Source organism: Chanodichthys erythropterus, chromosome 11 (genome assembly GCF_024489055.1).
Source record: "Chanodichthys erythropterus isolate Z2021 chromosome 11, ASM2448905v1, whole genome shotgun sequence".
In the NCBI taxonomy this organism is placed as follows: Eukaryota; Metazoa; Chordata; class Actinopteri; order Cypriniformes; family Xenocyprididae; genus Chanodichthys; species Chanodichthys erythropterus.
The window spans coordinates 55,817,623-55,835,388 of record NC_090231.1 but is presented as its reverse complement, the minus strand read 5'-3'; the positions used below and the strand labels follow the sequence as shown (position 1 = coordinate 55,835,388).

General features: G+C 36.0%; 1 protein-coding gene across 5 annotated transcripts in view; it reads left to right on the top strand.

The window, feature by feature from the left end:
- The window catches only part of dennd5a (DENN/MADD domain containing 5A), a 65,097-nt gene that overhangs the window by 20 nt on the left and 47,311 nt on the right, over positions 1–17,766 (top strand). For all 5 annotated transcript variants that reach the window (XM_067400109.1, XM_067400108.1, XM_067400112.1 and 2 more), the window contains exon 1: positions 1–257. This exon is cut by the window's left edge. In XM_067400109.1, coding sequence (XP_067256210.1) covers positions 158–257 — 100 coding nt within the window. In that variant the 5' untranslated portion in view covers positions 1–157. The remainder of the gene's footprint in view (positions 258–17,766) is intronic.

The following is a 17,766-nucleotide window of genomic DNA, read 5'->3' as shown; positions in this document are numbered from 1 at the left end:
ACGGAGAACAGCTGTACCGGAGGCCACAATGCGACTGGCGCTCTGGGCTCCTGCCTTGATTCCCATCCGCAATGGCTGCGCAGAATGATCCAGAGAGCTCGTACTATGCGCTCCTCTAGACCCGCAAACAGAAGAGCACAAGCGGAGCCGACTCAAAATGAGCACCGGATTCAGCTCGAGCTCCTGCCGCTTCGCGGATTATTTCGTGGTCTGCGGTCTGGACACCGAGAGCGGCTTAGAACCAGACGAGCTGTCCGGTAAGACCAGATGAGCGGTTCACGACTATGATTTCGACAGATTTATGTGGTTTTATTGAGTATTTGCTTAAAGTTGTTAGTTCTGTGATGAATCAAACCGAAAACTAGAATAAATAGAGTCCTGTAATGATCAAACCTGCTGAAAATACGCTAAAATGTCATTTCAGAGAGGTCAGTTGAGATTTATTTTATTATCATATTATATTCACAGACGGTGGACTTAAAAAACAAACATTTGGGGTGTTATAGACCTTACTAGAGACCCTTCATTCTTAAAGGAAACCTGTTTACTTATTGTTTATTATTGGGAAAAGCTTATATTAATTAGGTTAAACTCAACAGAAGATCAAATCTGTCATTTCATAATAGCTCATCCATCCATATTGTTTATATATATATATAAAAAAAAATGGAGGCTGACATTATTTACTTTTGTTTACAAGAATGAGGATCAGTAATATATTCTACAATATCTTCGTATATTCGAGGTGTTTATGTTCTGCGTTCATATTTATGTAACAGGATTTATTTGTTCATAAACATTTCCAGCATTCTTCAAAACAAGATTTTATTACTATTATGTAATCTTTTTTAACCCAACATCAATTCCTTCATCTCCAGTATTCAGTCACTTTATGTGAGATTAAAATGAAGAAATAAAATTGTATGTTTTAAAACAGTCTGATACAAACATATAGTAACTTTAGTTTAGGGTCCAATTCTCACTATTAACTAGTTGCTTATTATTAGCATGTATATTACTAGGATATTGGCTGTTTATTAGTACTTATAAAGCACATACTAATGCCTTATTCTTCACGACTTTATTCTACATCTATTAATCCTACCCAATACCTACATTTAAGTACCTTACTAACTATTAATAAGCAGTTATTAGGAGTTTGTTGATGCAAAATAGTGAGAATTGACCCTAAACTAAAGTGTGACCGTATATTTTCGCCTGTTTTAGTGTTTTACAGTGACTCACTTACACCATATTCTCATGTAAAAGGCCTTTTCAACCAGCACGTGAAGTCTTGTAGGGCGAGAGTGCAGATTTCCTGTGGTTTCAGGCTTCCTCATCTTGCATTTTCTGTTTTGCTAGATCTCCACCGATGTAATCAGAGCATCGGTTTCCTCTTAAATTTGAGTTTCTGGAAATGCTGTTTCTGGATGTAGGGCTCATCGAGGATTGGGCCACTGGTTTTAAAAAATAGAGCATTTGACAAAAGAAATAATTAAGTTACATTTAATTATATATCCAAAATATTATTTATCCAAAAATAAATAAATATTACATTTAACACAGACAAATACAATTTAATACAGTTTTAAAATCTAATAAATTAAAAAAAAATAAAAAATCATAAAAGAAAATTATAACATTGAATGACATTTAAAGGCACAATATGTACATATTTGCCACTAGAGGTCGCTTATTCAAACCAAAGGCGTAGCTTAAAGCTGCAGTCCGTAACTTTTATTGTGTTCAAAATTTAAAAAATTAATTTAATGAGAATGTACAACATGAATCCATTTTCCAAACCGTGTTTTTGTCTTGCCCTGAATCATTATGGTACACTTATAATAAGTGTTTATATTCGGACTATTTCAGACCAGACTGGTAGGACTCGTATCACCGTAACTGCGTGACTCGTCATAGACATGCACAGAGAAAAGTAGCTCCGGCTACAATGTTCTTCTGCAAGACACTTGCAGCTCTGTTTATTAACCACTAGAATCGCGGACTGCAGCTTTTAATGACGCCTTGATTTCGCGAAATCATCATATTAGATACATTTGAGTTTGTTGAAAGTTGTTATAATGCTATTCTGTGCGTTCGCTCGCCGGCTACTATGAGACACTTGCTGACACTGCAGGAAGCTAGATCGATGTTAGGCATGGTAAAACATGGTACTCGCTGTAAATCAAGAAAACAAGATTTAAACAAGCTGCAGTAAGATAGATCGATTTTAGAATATCATGTTAAATGCTGGATGGCTTGTGTTGATAAATGACATGCAATTAATTGTATTACTGTTACTAAAAATAAAGCTGCATCTGATTATGCTATGTTAGCTATTTGACAAAATAGTGTTTTTCTCTGAGGCATGGTAAAGCATGGTACTCGCAAAAAAAATTAAACAAATTTAAACAATAAGACTAAACGTGTTGAGCAACAACAATTAGTTTTCTGTCTATAAATATATCAAAACAGTTGTTCCCTTGTCTATTAAAACATGTAACTATTAAAGCGTTTTTGGTGTTTCCATGGTTTCTACAAAATAAAACCGGAAACCGAGAGTAACGTGGGTATGACGCAATTGACAGGCGACTCCTCACACGTCCCGGAGCCTTGGTTAAAATTGCAATTTTCTCACGATTTACAAATAATAAATAAATGTAAGTACTCAAGTGAACAAAATATATATCAATGGCCTTTTTGGATATTTTGCTGCAAATTTCTTACATATTGCACCTTTAATGTATATATTTAAGAGAAATATGTACAATTTTTTTTTATATGTATATAAAATTTTAATAAAATATTTCTCAAATATATACATGAATGTGTTTGTATTTATATAATAAGTACACACAGTACACCCACATATATTAGGCGAACTCAAACTTTTATTTTTTATGCGATTAATCGCAATTAATCGTTTAGTAAGTAAGTAAATTTTATTTATATAGCACATTTAAAAACAGCAAAGCTGACCAAAGTGCTGAACAGAGTATAGAAAAAATGATAATATTAATAATGATAAAAATGAAATAAAATACGAAAATAATAAAATAAAATCAGAATAAAACAACATGGTGGACAATATACTAAAATAACAGAGAACTAAGACTAATTTAAAAACTCTTGGGAGAAAAGATACGTTTTCAGCCTCTTCTTAAAAATGACAATAGAAGGTGCAAGGCGAATATCCAGTGGCAACTATCGTTTGACATCCCTACAAAATGTATAGTGGTTTTTGGATATTTTAATAAAAAAATCTTACATATTGTGCATTTAAAACGTTTACTGTAACTAAACTGCCTGGTTTCACAGACAGGGCTTAGATTAAGCCAGGATTGTTAGTTCAATTAAGACTAAGACGTTTTTATAAACGTGCCTTAGAAAAAACATCACTGATGTGCATCTTGAGACGAAACAATGGCAGTGACATATTTTAAGATCTGTTAGTGCAAGCTGCTTGTATCAATAATCCATTTTAGTCTGGGACTACTAGGCTTAAGCCTTGTCTGTGAAACCGTGGTGTATGTAGAGCCTGATGCTTCAGAAATCATTTTTATGGTATATAACTAATGACTGTTAAAGGTGCAGAAAACAAATGCTGGAGAAACACTGTTGAACGTAGATCAAACCGAGCACCAAAACTCACCAATCAGCAGTAAGGGGCGTGTCCACTCATGTCAGTTTAGGATCGTGAGCTGTTCACACTCAAATCTGATATTGTTAAATCATAATGTGAACAGCCAAACAAAACAAAAAAAATCTGATGTGAGCAATAAATCAGAATTTAGGCTTGCAGTGTAAACATAGACACAGTGATAAACCTGCTCTGGCCCAACAGGACAAATGGCCCGAAATGCTCTCACTCTGTCCCTATACCATCGATCCATCCTTATCCTTATGTGCAATTTGTCAGAGAGCATGATTGTACTGTTATGTGTGTATTGTGCAACTCTGAGTCATGGAGAAGCTTGCAGTTATTCATGTCTGTTGAGGCTCGATGCATTGATGAGCAATAAATGATACATTTAGACATGGTTGTAGTGCAGCTGACCCTGTAGTGAAAGTGACTGGTGTCCATCATGACGTTCCCCCTGGGGGAAAGCGCGATCAATGGAGTGTGTCCCACACGAGACCCTCGAGACAAAGAGAGGTCACTGAGATCATCGGGGGAGCACAAAAAGCCCTAAAGCAGCATCCAGTCACATTGTTGTGGCAAGAGTTTACTGAAGTGCTGATGTTTTAATGTGTAAAAAAGAGATTTAGTTGTTTTGAAATGTTTTAATATGTCATTATTGTAAAAAGTACATAAGCACGTGACTGGGTTACACTCTTGAATCTGTGTTAGCTGGGGAAGGAAACTGCTAACATGCTGTTTTTAGAGGAAACGAGTCTAGTTTTTTTTTTTTTATCATGCATGTGTAAGCGTGATTGTGGTTGCTGGTTTGCCTTTTTTTGACACGTTTATAAAAAAAGTACTTTGAGAGTATGAACCAGTAAGACCTTCATTCACCTTCAGAACACAAATTAAGATATTTTTCATGAACTCTGAAAGTGTTTTTTTTTTTTTATCTGCCATAGAAAACAACATAATTACCACATTCAAGGTCCAGAAATGTACGTGTGTACAGTGTGACTACAGTGGTCCAACCTTAATGTTATGAAGCGGCGAGAATACTTTTTGTGCATAAACTGCGCACCGCGTAAAACTCTAGGAGTCTGACAGGGAAGAGAAGAAATTGTTATTTTTGTTTTGTTTTTGTCCACAAAATGGATTTTCATTGCTTCATAACATTAAGGTTGAACCACTGTAGTCACATGAACTATTTTAACAATTTTTTTTCAACCTTTCTGGACCTTGAATGTGGTAATTATGTTGCTTTCTATGGGAGATAAAAAAACCTCTCGGATTTCAACAAAATATCTTAATTTGTGTTCTGAAGGTGAATGAAGCTCTTATGGGTGTGGAACGACATGAGGGTGAGTAATTAATGACAGAAAATCATTTTGGGTGAACTAACCCTGTAAAACACTACAATAATTTGGTTTTAAAGAAGAAATATGATGTTACTCCGTGTGTGTGTGTGTGTGTGTATACTGTATATATATAATATTAAAAACAAAGATGTGACATCTGAAGTATATAAGTTAGTATAACTAGATCTCTTTTATTGAATCCAAAAGATTTTAACTATATTTTGCTACATATGAAGGCATTTTAAAGATTTTTAAGTGTCAAAATTCGGTTTAACCGTCCAAAGGTCAATACAGCCATTTCATTTGAGATTAAAATATCTTAAAATGTAATAAATGTATATATTTTTTATTCTGGCATGATTTTATAATATCATATAAAAACATAGTGCAAAAATGGTATTAAAGGGACAGTTCACCCAAAAATGAAAATTAATCAAGGATTTACTCACCCTCAAGCCATCCTAGGTGTACATGACTGTCTTTTTTCAGACGATCACAATCCGAGATGTATTTAAAAATATCCTTAAGTCTTCCAAGGTTTATAATGGTTGCAAATGGTAGGCCAAATTCTGAAAAAATGCATCCATCCATAAAAACATAAATCCATATACTCAGGAGGGTTAATAAAGGCCTTTTGAAGCAAAGGGATGCGTTTTTGTAAGAAAAATATCGATATTTAAAAGTTTATATATTCAAACAACATAATCCTCTGACGGGATGTATGATGCAGGATGTAGGAGTATCGTAAGTTTAGACGCCTCTCACGGTTCAAACAAATATGGCTGGACAACAAACTCAAGCTCCTCTTCTCTTATATCGAAATCCTCCAACGTTTCTGTTTAAAGTTTCTCATTTTAAACTTCTAATTTGCGACCAGTGATTTGTTTTGCTCTATCCTCTGTGCCTCCGCATTCGTCATCGCGTCAGGTCAAAGGTCTGTTTGTGCAAAAATCAAAGAAATGATTGTATTTTTGTCATGATGCAGTGAGGGCAGAAGGAAGGTCTGTTTTTACCTCTAGAGGTATGATTAGCTGCTTTGTCAGGAGTATTTGAGTACACCATAGTTGTATTGTTTGCTGTGGTCGATTGTTTACTGGATGTTTTCATTTCAGGCATGCGGAATATTATTGATTTAAATCATAGTGCCTTTAAGCTGCTTATGCCTTCCATATGACTCTGTTTTCTCAGCTCTTGTTTACATCTGAAGGGATGTGCTGCATCACATGACCAGAGCTTAAAGGTGTAGTTCTCTCAAAAATCATCATTTAGTCACTTTCTTTATTCTGCGGAACACAAAAGAAGATATTTTAAGTGTGTTGTTGATAACCAGAGTTTTAGAGACCACTGACTTCCATTGTATGAACAAAAAACACTGAGACATTTCTCAAAATATCTTCTTTTTTGTTCCACAGAAGCAACTGAATTATCCTGTTAATGCACTATTTTAGCTGTAGAACATCTCACGTTGTGTTGAATGCATTCTGATATAGACTCTTGAGAAAAGTGCTCCACATGGCCCTGTGAGCGTCCCGTGACCCTTTCTGATACGTTCTTCCCATTGGCGATGGGAATGCTGCACATTGCTGAAGAGTTAGCATATCTCTTGGCAAAGATACAGAAAATAAGATCCATTGTCATTCCTTGCATTTCTCTGTCGGGCCAGACGGTTGGGCCTGATTTAGCAGTAATGAAAAACATCCATTAGACCGTTGAAAGTGGGTCACTGTTGCACTCAAGCATGTTTAAGAGCACCTCAGTTTTCCAGTGAATGTCTGATATGTTGCCCTCCTTAGATTTGCGGTTAAACGAGGACAGAGCGGAATAAATATTTATTTTGGGTAGAAAAAACTGTGTATCTTTAAGTGTATCTAGTTAAGTTATCATATGAACAGTCAGTCAGTAATGATGCTGAAGTATGCTTCATTTTGAGACGACTTACAGTTCATTAAGTGAGTCGGATGAGGATTCAGTAACTGCTCTGATGGATTCAGTGAGTTCATTCAATAAAGTATAAACCAGACTGTTAACTTTCAAGTTAAAGAGTCATTTGACTGAGAAACTGGCTCATAAGAGTCATTTGTTTGTGAATCAGACCACACTGGTCACACTTTTTTCATACAGCCTATGAGTTCAATTAATATAAAGTAAAGATGCACAATTAATGACAGCAATTTGGCTATATGTAACCTTTGACAAGTATCACAGCGAACATTTAGATCTGTGTTCTGATCCAGAACGAACAGTTGTCATGTTTAGGTATGAAACAGCTTCAAACACAGTCTATTTAACCACACAGTTATCATTATTTCTATGTTACAATAAATAAAATTATTACAGAAGTACAGGGATAAATGTTTATAGTTTGGATATAAACACTGATGTCTACGGTAGTGATCAAAATAGAGTAAATCGGCTTTTGAAAGTAACTTGGTTGTATCTATTACATCGTTACACCACTAGGTGGTGACAAGCGACTTTTAAAAATGTATTTGTCATTGAATCATTCATTCAAGAGATTTGTTCAAAAATGCTGATTCATCCAGTAATGAAACAAGTGAAGTATTTATGAGTGAGTCACTGAATCATTCATTCAAACTATTAAAAAAATAATTAAAATGAATTATATATATATATAGTTTTAAAATAGACTTCTGCAATTAACATTTTGTCAGAACCTCTAGTAAATTACATTATTTTGTTTAGTCGTCTATTCAGAATCGTGGGAGAATCTTGATCTCGATTTTAAACAACAACAAATTGTGATTCTCAGTTTATTCAGAATCGTGTAGCTCAAATAGAAAGCCATTTGGTAAAATATTTCTTGCGCTTGAGATTCAGAAAAGCTGGATTGCATAGCTTTGGATACAAATGTCTTCTAATTTTTTTTAATAAGCACCATGTAAAATAAGTGTTCATTTAATTTCAATCATCTAATGGGAAACTCCTAGCAATCAAGCACTGACTGTGATCTTAAGTTAAATTTGTGCCATCAGTAAACTGCTTTTGCAGTCATAAAACGTCTTTATGGATACATATGGTCCTTTTCTTATATATAAAAAGCTGTTCTATACACAGCCCTTTCTGTGAGGTTTCATGTCTATGACCTTAAGTAACTTTTGAGTGTACATTCTCACTTCCTGTACCCTTCGTTCTTTGCTATTAGCATGTTACCATCACATTTACAAACAGATCAAGAATGACAAGAATTTGCAGTGTGTGAATGACAAGACTGTTTGCAAAGACGTGTTTTCTCTACACATTAAAGGTGCCCTAGAATTAAAAATTGAATTTATCTCGGCATAGTTGAATAACAAGAGTTCAGTAGATGGAAATTACATACAGTGAGTCTCAAACTCCATTGTTTCCTCCTTCTTATATAAATCTCATTTGTTTAAAAGTCCTCTGAAGAACGGGCGAATCTCAACATAACACATTAATATGTACGCCCCCAATATTTGCATATGCCAGCTCATGTTCAAGCATTAGACAAGGGCAGCCAGCATTAATGTCTGGATCTGTGCACAGCTGAATCATCAGACTAGGTAAGCAAGCAAGGACAATAGCGAAAAATGGCAGATGGAGCGATAATAACTGACATGATCCATGATATCATGATATTTTTAGTGATATTTGTAAATTGTCTTTCTAAATGTTTCGTTAGCATGTTGCTAATGTACTGTTAAATGTGGTTAAAGTTACCATCGTTTATTACTGTATTCACGGAGACAAGAGAGCCGTCGCTATTTTCATTTTTAAACACTTGCAGTCTGTATAATTCATAAACACAACTTCATTCTTTATAAATCCCTCCAACAGTGTGTAATGTTAGCTTTAGCCACGGAGCACCATCAAACTCATTCAGAATCAAATGTAAACATCCAAATAAATACTATACTTGCGCGATTAGACATGCTGCCTGACGAACACTTTGTAAAGATCCATTTTGATGGTTATATAAATTGTGTGAACTTTGTTTATGCTGTTAAAGGCTCCAGGGGCGGTGAGCGCGATGAATTAAAGGGGCCGCAGCCTAAATCGGCACATATTTAATGATGCCCCAAAATAGGCAGTTAAAAAAAATAAAAAATAAATAAAAAAATATATGGGGTATTTTGAGCTGAAACTTCACAGACACATTCAGGGGACACCTTAGACTTATATTACATCTTTTAAAAAGACGTTCTACGGCACCTTTAAATGGCAGTGTGAATTGTGAGACATTTTGTGGCATATTTTTGAAGTGTTGTGATGGTTTCGACTGACAAAGTTGACAAACATCTCTCTGTAACTTACACATCGCAAGTGCTAACCTGTACTTAGTACTGTTGTAACAAGTCCTCATACAGTTGGTTTACTCAACTGCTTTTCCTGCGTTCTTTCCGTTGTGAAAAAGTACTTTGTAACTAAAAGTTTGTTTTTTGATGTAAGTATATAGTAGTTAAAGGATTAGTTCACTTCAGAATTAAAATTTCCTGATAATTTACTTACCTCCATGTCATCCAAGATGTTTCTTTATTTCTTCAGTTGAAAAGAAATTAAGGTTTTTGAGGAAAACATTCCAGGATTTTTCTCCATATAGTGGACTTCAGTTGCAACCAACGGTTTGAAGGTCCAAATGTCAGTTTCAGTGCAGCTTCAAAGGGCTCTACACGATCCCAGACGAGGAATAAGAGTCTTATCTAGTGAAACGATCAGCCATTTTCTGAAAAAATTATAAACTTTTTAACCACAAATGCTCGTCTTGCACTGCTCTGCGATGCGCCACACATGACGTAATCACGTTTGAAAGGTCACGAGTGATGTAGACAGAAGTACCGCGGTAGGATGAAAAATTACATGTCATTTTCTCCTCCAACTTTAAATTGTCTGACATTGTTGTTTTACCTTTTTTTTGTAAAGGATGTTTGACTTGGTCTTTGCACATTCACTTTGTAAACACTGGTTTGGTACTTCTGTGACCTTTCCAATGTGTTATCTTGCAGAGCTGTGCAAGATAAGCATTTGTGGTTTAAAAAGTATATCATGTTTATTTATTTTTTTTATAAAATGACTAATCGTTTCACTAGATAAAACCCTTATTCCTCATCTGGGATCATGTAGAGCCCTTTGAAGCTGCACTAAAATGTTGAACCCCAGTGAAGTCCACTATATAGAGAAAAATCCTGGAATGTTTTCCTCAAAAACCTTAATTTCTTTTTGACATGAGGAAAAAGACATGAACGTCTTGGATGAAATGGAGCTGAGCAACTTATCTGAACATTTTCATTCAGAAGTGAACTAATCCTTTAAATACACCTAAAATAAAGTATGACCAAAATAGCTTCTGTTATATCACTGATCAGATGAAAGCTGCTAATTGGAGTGCAGAATATGCAGAATACTAGTGTTCATTTGTAATCATAGTATTTTTTTAATTAGCTTTCTCATCCTCCGTCGTGTTACTTTTGCATAAAACAGCAATAGTTCCATGTGCCAGAATTCTGCAAAGTTTGTGACAAAACCCTCTTTTATTCCCAATGACAGGGCACAGGGTGAGGGCTTCATTAGCATATGCATGAGAGGCCCTGCTGGCAGAGTGTTTTGATTGGCTGGCTCACAGCCTGGGTGCACCATCAGGCCTCGGTTACACCGAGGACGGCAGCTGGGCTCGACACACACACTCACACATACAGATTTAAACACTGTCCCCCAGGAGTTTCCCATGCACCCCCGTCTCTTGAGCTTTTTCTCAATGACATCACTATGAAGGAGCGCTCCTTTGAGCTCCTCGGACTCTGATTAGTCATTAATCTCGTGTGCATGATAAAGACTTTTTTAAAGAGCAGCTTTGAATAATTTTTAAGCTTCTTTCTGCATTTGAGAACACAATAGCTAAACATCCATGTAAAGTCATGAAATTCTGTGATTAAATATCCCGTAAATTCCTAAACTGGCTTAACTCTATCTAGCACGCACAATTTAAAGATGTGTGACTTCTCAATTAAAGCCATTTTGAAGCAGCCCAGCCGTTTCACGCTACACCATGTAATTACAGAAATTAGCTACAATTGTCTTTAACTCTGTGTAGAGTCTGTTTATTCCTGTGTAAAAAATGAGCTCATGTCTTTCTTCCTGTTAGAGCAGAGGAACACAGCATTGTTAGCCTGCTTATTTTAACCTTGCATGTTGCTGAATAGCTTGAGGTTGCTCTAGAGCAAAAGAAGGGCTGCTTAGCATGAATCTCCACTGTGCCAATGATCTTGATTCATTCTCCAACCATGAAATACCCCTAATACACCTGTTTTTACATTGTACTTTTTATAATTACTGTAATTTCTGTAATTACATCACTGTTGACCCTTACACCCTTAAAGGGGCAGTTTGCCCAAAAATGAAAATGATCCCATTCCCATGATTTACTCGCCCTCAAGCCATCCTAGATGTATATGATGTATATAATCTTCTTTCAGACAAACACAATCGGAGATGTATTTTAAAATATATCTCTTCCAAGCTTTATAATGGCAGTGAATGAGGGTTGAGATTTTGAAGCCCAAAAAAATGCATCCATCCATCATAAAAATAATCCATACGGCTCCAGGGCCTTCTGAAGTGAAGTGATTGATTTTTGCAAGAAAAATGCCCTTAAAAATGCTTAATAAATTTCAACATTTACTAATACATTTTAAATATCAAAAGTTGTGTTTGTTAACATTAGTTAATGCACTGTGAACTAACATGAAAAAACAATGTACTTTTTATTAACTAACATTAACAAAGATTAATAAATACTGTAACAAATGTAGGGCTCAATTCAGGGTGAATGGGACACTTGAAATGACATGGAAAAATGGTCCCAATCAACCTGAATTCACCTCTATTGCTCAATGTTAGTTCATGTTAGTTAAAGGGCACCTATTATGCAAAATTCACTTTTACATGGTGTTTGACCATAAATGTGTGTTGGCAGTGTGTGAGCAAAACCCACCCAGTGTTTTTTTTACAATCTCAATAATTCATAAGCACTGTCTCAGAACGCCCTGTTCTAAGATTGCTCTCACTGTGACGTAGAATTGCGCTAAGCCCCACCCACGTGGTTTGATTGACAATCTGGTTTTGGCATAGACCCCGCCATCGGTGATCTGTCAACCATCCTCCATTGTTTCAACGACAGCCGGTAATGTCTCCTAAGAAACATAAGTGTTCTGTTGTGGGACGTAATAATGAACATAGTAGTTTTCACTTACTTCCGACATCAGAGCCACTGAAAACGCAGTGGATGGATTTTATTTACGAAGGAAAGGCGCCACTCAAAATTCCAAAATACGTTTACGCGAATCATTTTTTGACTGACTGTTTTGAGAATGAGGGTCAATTCAAAGCAGGTCTTGCTTCAAAGTTAATCCTCAAGTGTGCGTCACCTCCAGAAGAAGTAAGTGTATTTAATGTTTTTTGAGCAAATAGTCATTTCAGTCGATGTCAGCCAATTCAATAACAATTGCGTCTAAAGTTGTTGTTGTCGTCGTCGTAGAATGTCTGTGTATATAATTTAAACCTTGTTTGTATAGTGTGTATCTAACGTACTTAGCAAACGTTATCACAGTATTTGTAGTTTCAAAAAATTGTGCGAACGTTATCACAGTGTGTGTGTGTGTGTGTTGCACATCCATAACTGCAAAGGGGACGCAATTAAAACTCTATAAGTACATAAATGTATCAAATAACCATTCAGAGACGTCCTGCTCCATTCTCAATTGTTTCTTCTGCCGGAGTCTCTTCATCATCTGGGTCTGATTCCGGTTCAAACATGTACGGCTGAATGCCACACAAAACAGCGGGTCTCTCACTCTCAGCCATTCTGCATTACTGACTTTTTATTGCCATAGGTATGCAAGTTACGCCCTCATCCAAAGGCAGGGCGGGGATATGCAGCTCATTTATATTTAAGGTGGTACACACCAAAACAGCTCTTTTTAAAACAGGCCCCAAAAATGACATTTTCAAATGGTTATAATAAATTAACTGTGGGGTATTTTGTGCTGAAACTTCACAAATACATTATGGGGACACCCAAGACCAATATTACATCTTGTAAAAAGGGGCATAATAGGTGCCCTTTAATGCATTAATAAAGTAATGAAATAAGAACAAAAGTAAGAACAGTGCTTCACGTTTTTCTGACACAGCAGGTCTATTTAACAGCAGCATTCATGTAAGAAATAATAAAGAATTTGAATAATCAAATGTAAAATGTCTTCACTGTACACTCTAAAAAATGCTGGGTTAAAAGCAACCCAAGTTGGGTTGAAAATGATCAAATCCAGCTATTGGGTTGTTTTAACCCAGCAGGTTAGGTTAAATGTTTACCCAACCTGCTGGGTAGTTTTATTCAACGATCAACTATTGCTTGCTTGAATACAAGGTACATAAGACTTAACTGTGTTTTTGCCAAAAATGGTATTTTGATATAACTTTGTGTGTATTTGAGTGTTTAAGCACAATAAACTGCAAAAAAAAAAAAAAAACTCAATTTAGCACATACTCTGTGACAGGCTGCTTTCCGCGCATGCATGCAAACTCATCTGTTCGAAGCGTGCACGTACCAAATTGAGTTCTCTTTTGCTTTTAACTGTGCTTGAATGTCTTAAAATCCGTTGAAAGTTTAAACCGGCATGGATTAAAAATGCATGTGAAGGATAAACTTGATGATGATGATGCACTGCACCGTCACAAAAAATTCAGTGCATAACTTATCCTGGAACATTTATGCTGAATATGAAACATTCCCCGAAAATGAGAAGAGATATGCTATTTCTTTAAAGAAATTGTGACACTGTAAAATTGTTTTATATATTTGAGTAACAGTGTTTTTCCATTTGCATTTCCATTGCATATAAACCTGCACTTATGTATTGCTAACAAATGAGTAGATTTGGAGCACAATGAGCACAAATACATAAAACGTTAAGGTAAAATGGAGAAAGAGCAGCTTGAGTTTGGTTTGGACTTAGTGAGGTTTAAGATATGCGGGGGTGAAGAGGCTGTATATGTGGGGCTGCTCTCAGCTGTTCGGATATGTTTGTTTCCGCAGCGAATTTTCACAGGAAAACGTCATCTGCCATCTGTTACTCTTCTGAAATTAATTTGCTCTTTTTGAGCCCCTTTCTTTGCTCACACATAGATGTGGGCTCATTCTTAGAGGAAAAGGTTCTATATAGAACCTCAAAGGGTTCTTTCAGACGCTTCATATATATAGAACCTTTTAAGGGGTTCATTTTGATGGATTTAATTTAACCAAATTTTTCATTTGAATCACATTTTATGAATTAAACAGCTTGTAAACATACTGTATCATTAGAAAACAATAGAAAAACCACACTTATTTAAGACTTTTCTCATTATATAGAACCTTTTTGGCATAAAAAGTTCTTTAAAATTCATTAAAAATACTAAGAGTGTCTCTCGGCAGTCGTGCTGCAAGGATCAACATTGTGTCATCACATCAACCCCAGTCCAATTATTCGTTGGCAGAGGCGTACAAGTGACGCATAATCAATCTGTCATTTCTCATTCTTAAATTCCCAGTATAAAGTGATGACGTATTTTTGTAGGCCAACCTGGTGTTCGAATCACCCTGGTTCCCTCGACAAAAAAACAATAGGATTTTTCCATTGGTGTTTTGATTATTATGTATATAAAATGAGCTCTGCGACCAACAAAGGTTAATGATTCTTACACTTTTTGTTCAACATGACAATCTTCACAAATGATCACAACTTTTATCAGTTAAAATAAAATAAACTGCAATCAGCAGAAAGAGCTTAACGTAGGCTATAAATGAACTAAACGTCACCTTATTAAGCTTCCGACAACTCTTTCAGTCTTTATTTAAAAACATTTTCCCTGAAAGTTTGAGTTGGCATAGCAAGGGAAGGCTTCGCTTGTTTTTTATGAATGGCTGGAGAAAATCCGATTTTATCCGACTATGTAAAATCACATATTGTCTGGGACTGTGATTGTTTTTGAAAAAGTTAACTTTAAGACACAGAACCAGATTGGCCGACCCGTACACCCACACTCAACAGTCTGACAGGATTACCTCCACTGCACTTATGGCAACTGTAGAAAGGACACGACGCAAACCTAACTGCTTGTTGTACGACTAACAAAGTTAGCTAACTTATGCATTAAAAAAAGTTTAGAAATCACTTAACTTGTTCCCCAATTTCTGATTAGGTGGGCATGCATAGGAAATCTTTAGACACATAACCAAACCATAATCCATACCAACAAAAGACAATCATTTATTTAATCTTACCTGATAAGAAGTGTGTGCTGCAAATGCAAGCGTTTTTCATTTCTGTCCAGTCGCTCGTTTTATTGCATTTAACCACAGCTGTCGTTTTTTTGTCTGGCAAAATGCAACAAATTTTCAAACTGGAGTCTGTACTCCATTGATTCTGGCACCCAACATTTTAAGCTCCTTTTGTAGCTGACTCTAAATATTAATATCTGATAAATTAGCTAGTTTTTATTGGCTGCCTCCAGTTTTCTCTTTGGTTTGCCTCCAGCTAACTCCGTGATGTAATTGTGACGTCGGCACTAAAATGATCTATATGATTCTCTGCAGCCTTTAGCCGCAGCCAACAATGTGCTGGATCCTTCACTGGAAACCGAAAGTAACAAACTCCCGCTAAACGTTCAGTCTTTGACTTCTTACACACGGGAACAATAAGTCAACACCATTATGACTCAAAGTTTGCTAAGAAGTATTTCCTACTAAAGCAAGGCAGTATTTGACTCTGGTAAGGGTATCCATAGCAGACTGGTGGGAGTGGCCTTGGATGACAACATGCCTAGTGCATTATGGGTGTTGAAATTTTTCTACCTATTTGGCAAATGGGAAGACAGCAGCCTTTTTTGTCTGTTTTGGCTTCGCCTTTCTACTACATAGGCAGCCTTTTTATTGAAAGCCCATTTTTGCTGCTAAAATGCTAACATGTTTCCAGGTTTTGGCCTATAAAAATATGTCAATCCTGCAGCATTCTATTGGGGTTTCTTTTCAATATTTTCTCTGCAGCTGTGTAGACTAGTCACAGCTCTATGCCTTTAAAATCATGCTATCGCTTACTGCTGGTACTTCAGGGCCCGTCACTGCTGGTTTAGATATATTAATGTTGTCTTTTCCTGTCTACAGTGGGCATCACTAACACTCCCTCCTCTTCACAGAGCTAATGTGTTCACGTCAGGCTCGTGGCCTCTGGCTGTTCTCTGGCCAACAGACGCAAAGCTTTCAGCCACTGTACAGAAGTACTTTACAATATAAGCTTTATCTCTTCCCTCTTAGCCTAGAACCATGGAATCAGTTTGTGCACTAAAAAGCAAAAAGCATCTGTTATAGTCCAGCTTTATTCTGCTATAATAACAAATTAAAAGCATTTTTTATTTTTCAAAGAAAACAATAGTTAAAAGGGTCCTTGACTTGATTATGATTTCACTTTTTTAACTTTAGTTAGTGTGTAATGTTGCTTTTTGAGCATAAACAACATCTGCAAAGTTACGACGCTCAAAGTTGCAAAGGGAGATATTTTCTTTTACAGAAATCGCTTTTTAAGGACTACAACAAATGGCTGGTAGGGACTACAACAAGCTTCTTACCGGGTTTGTGACATCACTAACCCTAAAATTTACATAAACCCCGCCCCTGAGAACACACAACAAAGTGGGCGAGGCCATGTTGGGCTGCTTTAGAGAAGAGGAAGAGCTGTTGTAGTAGAGTGTTGTTGTCATGCTGTCATTTTACACTGGACTGCTTCACAAACGAGGGTCAATTCAACTCTGGATTTGCACAAAAGATTAACATGACGCCACATGCTAGTGGATGAGTTGAATCAACTCCACAGCAACTACATCAATTTATCCACTAACCCTTCAGAAACATCCAGTTTCATTCTAAAAGTTGTAACTTCTTCCTGAGTCTCTCCATCAGTGTCGACTCCGGTTTGAACAATGTAAGGCTGAACACCGTTACTGACAATCCTCATTTTGGCTGCGTGAGATTCTCCAGCTTTGTTGTTTTTGTTGAGCAACCGAAGCATGAGCTGGTAAAGCTCCGCCCTCTTTTGGAAAGTGGCTGTTCATTTGCATTTAAAGGGAAGAAAAGATGCAACTACTGTTCCATGCTGACTTATAACATACATTTATTAAATATGTGTAAAGCAGGTATAATTACTATGGGACAGACAGAAAATAAAATGGGAACAAATGTAGCTTGCAATAGCCGAAACATGCATTGTGGGTATTTTCGATGTATATGACTGTATGGTTTGTTGAACCATTTATTTTAATGTGGTTGGTTTGGCATATTTCTGCTTTCCCCAAATGCAGTAAGATATAAGATCTAGTTTGTTTTCTAAAGCACTGACCTTTCTGAAAACCACACCTCGGACAGTGTGTTTTCCCTTCTGCATTATTAGTTTTCTTTTTATGGCTTTGATGTGAAAGTACCAACACATTTTTACAGGGGTAATTTCATGAAAAATTTCCAAACAGATGAATCACTTTTTTTGTGAATCGTTTTTTTTTTAAATAAATAAAATAAATTTGTAATGTACAGACTCTGATCAGCAGCAGGTTGTTTATAGATTAAAAAAAAAAACTTAAATTGAAAAACAAAAATATATATATATATATATATATATATATATATATATATATATATATATATATATATATATATATATATATATATATATATATATATATAGGTAGAAACACTGTACCATTGAGAATATATTTGGCACCCTG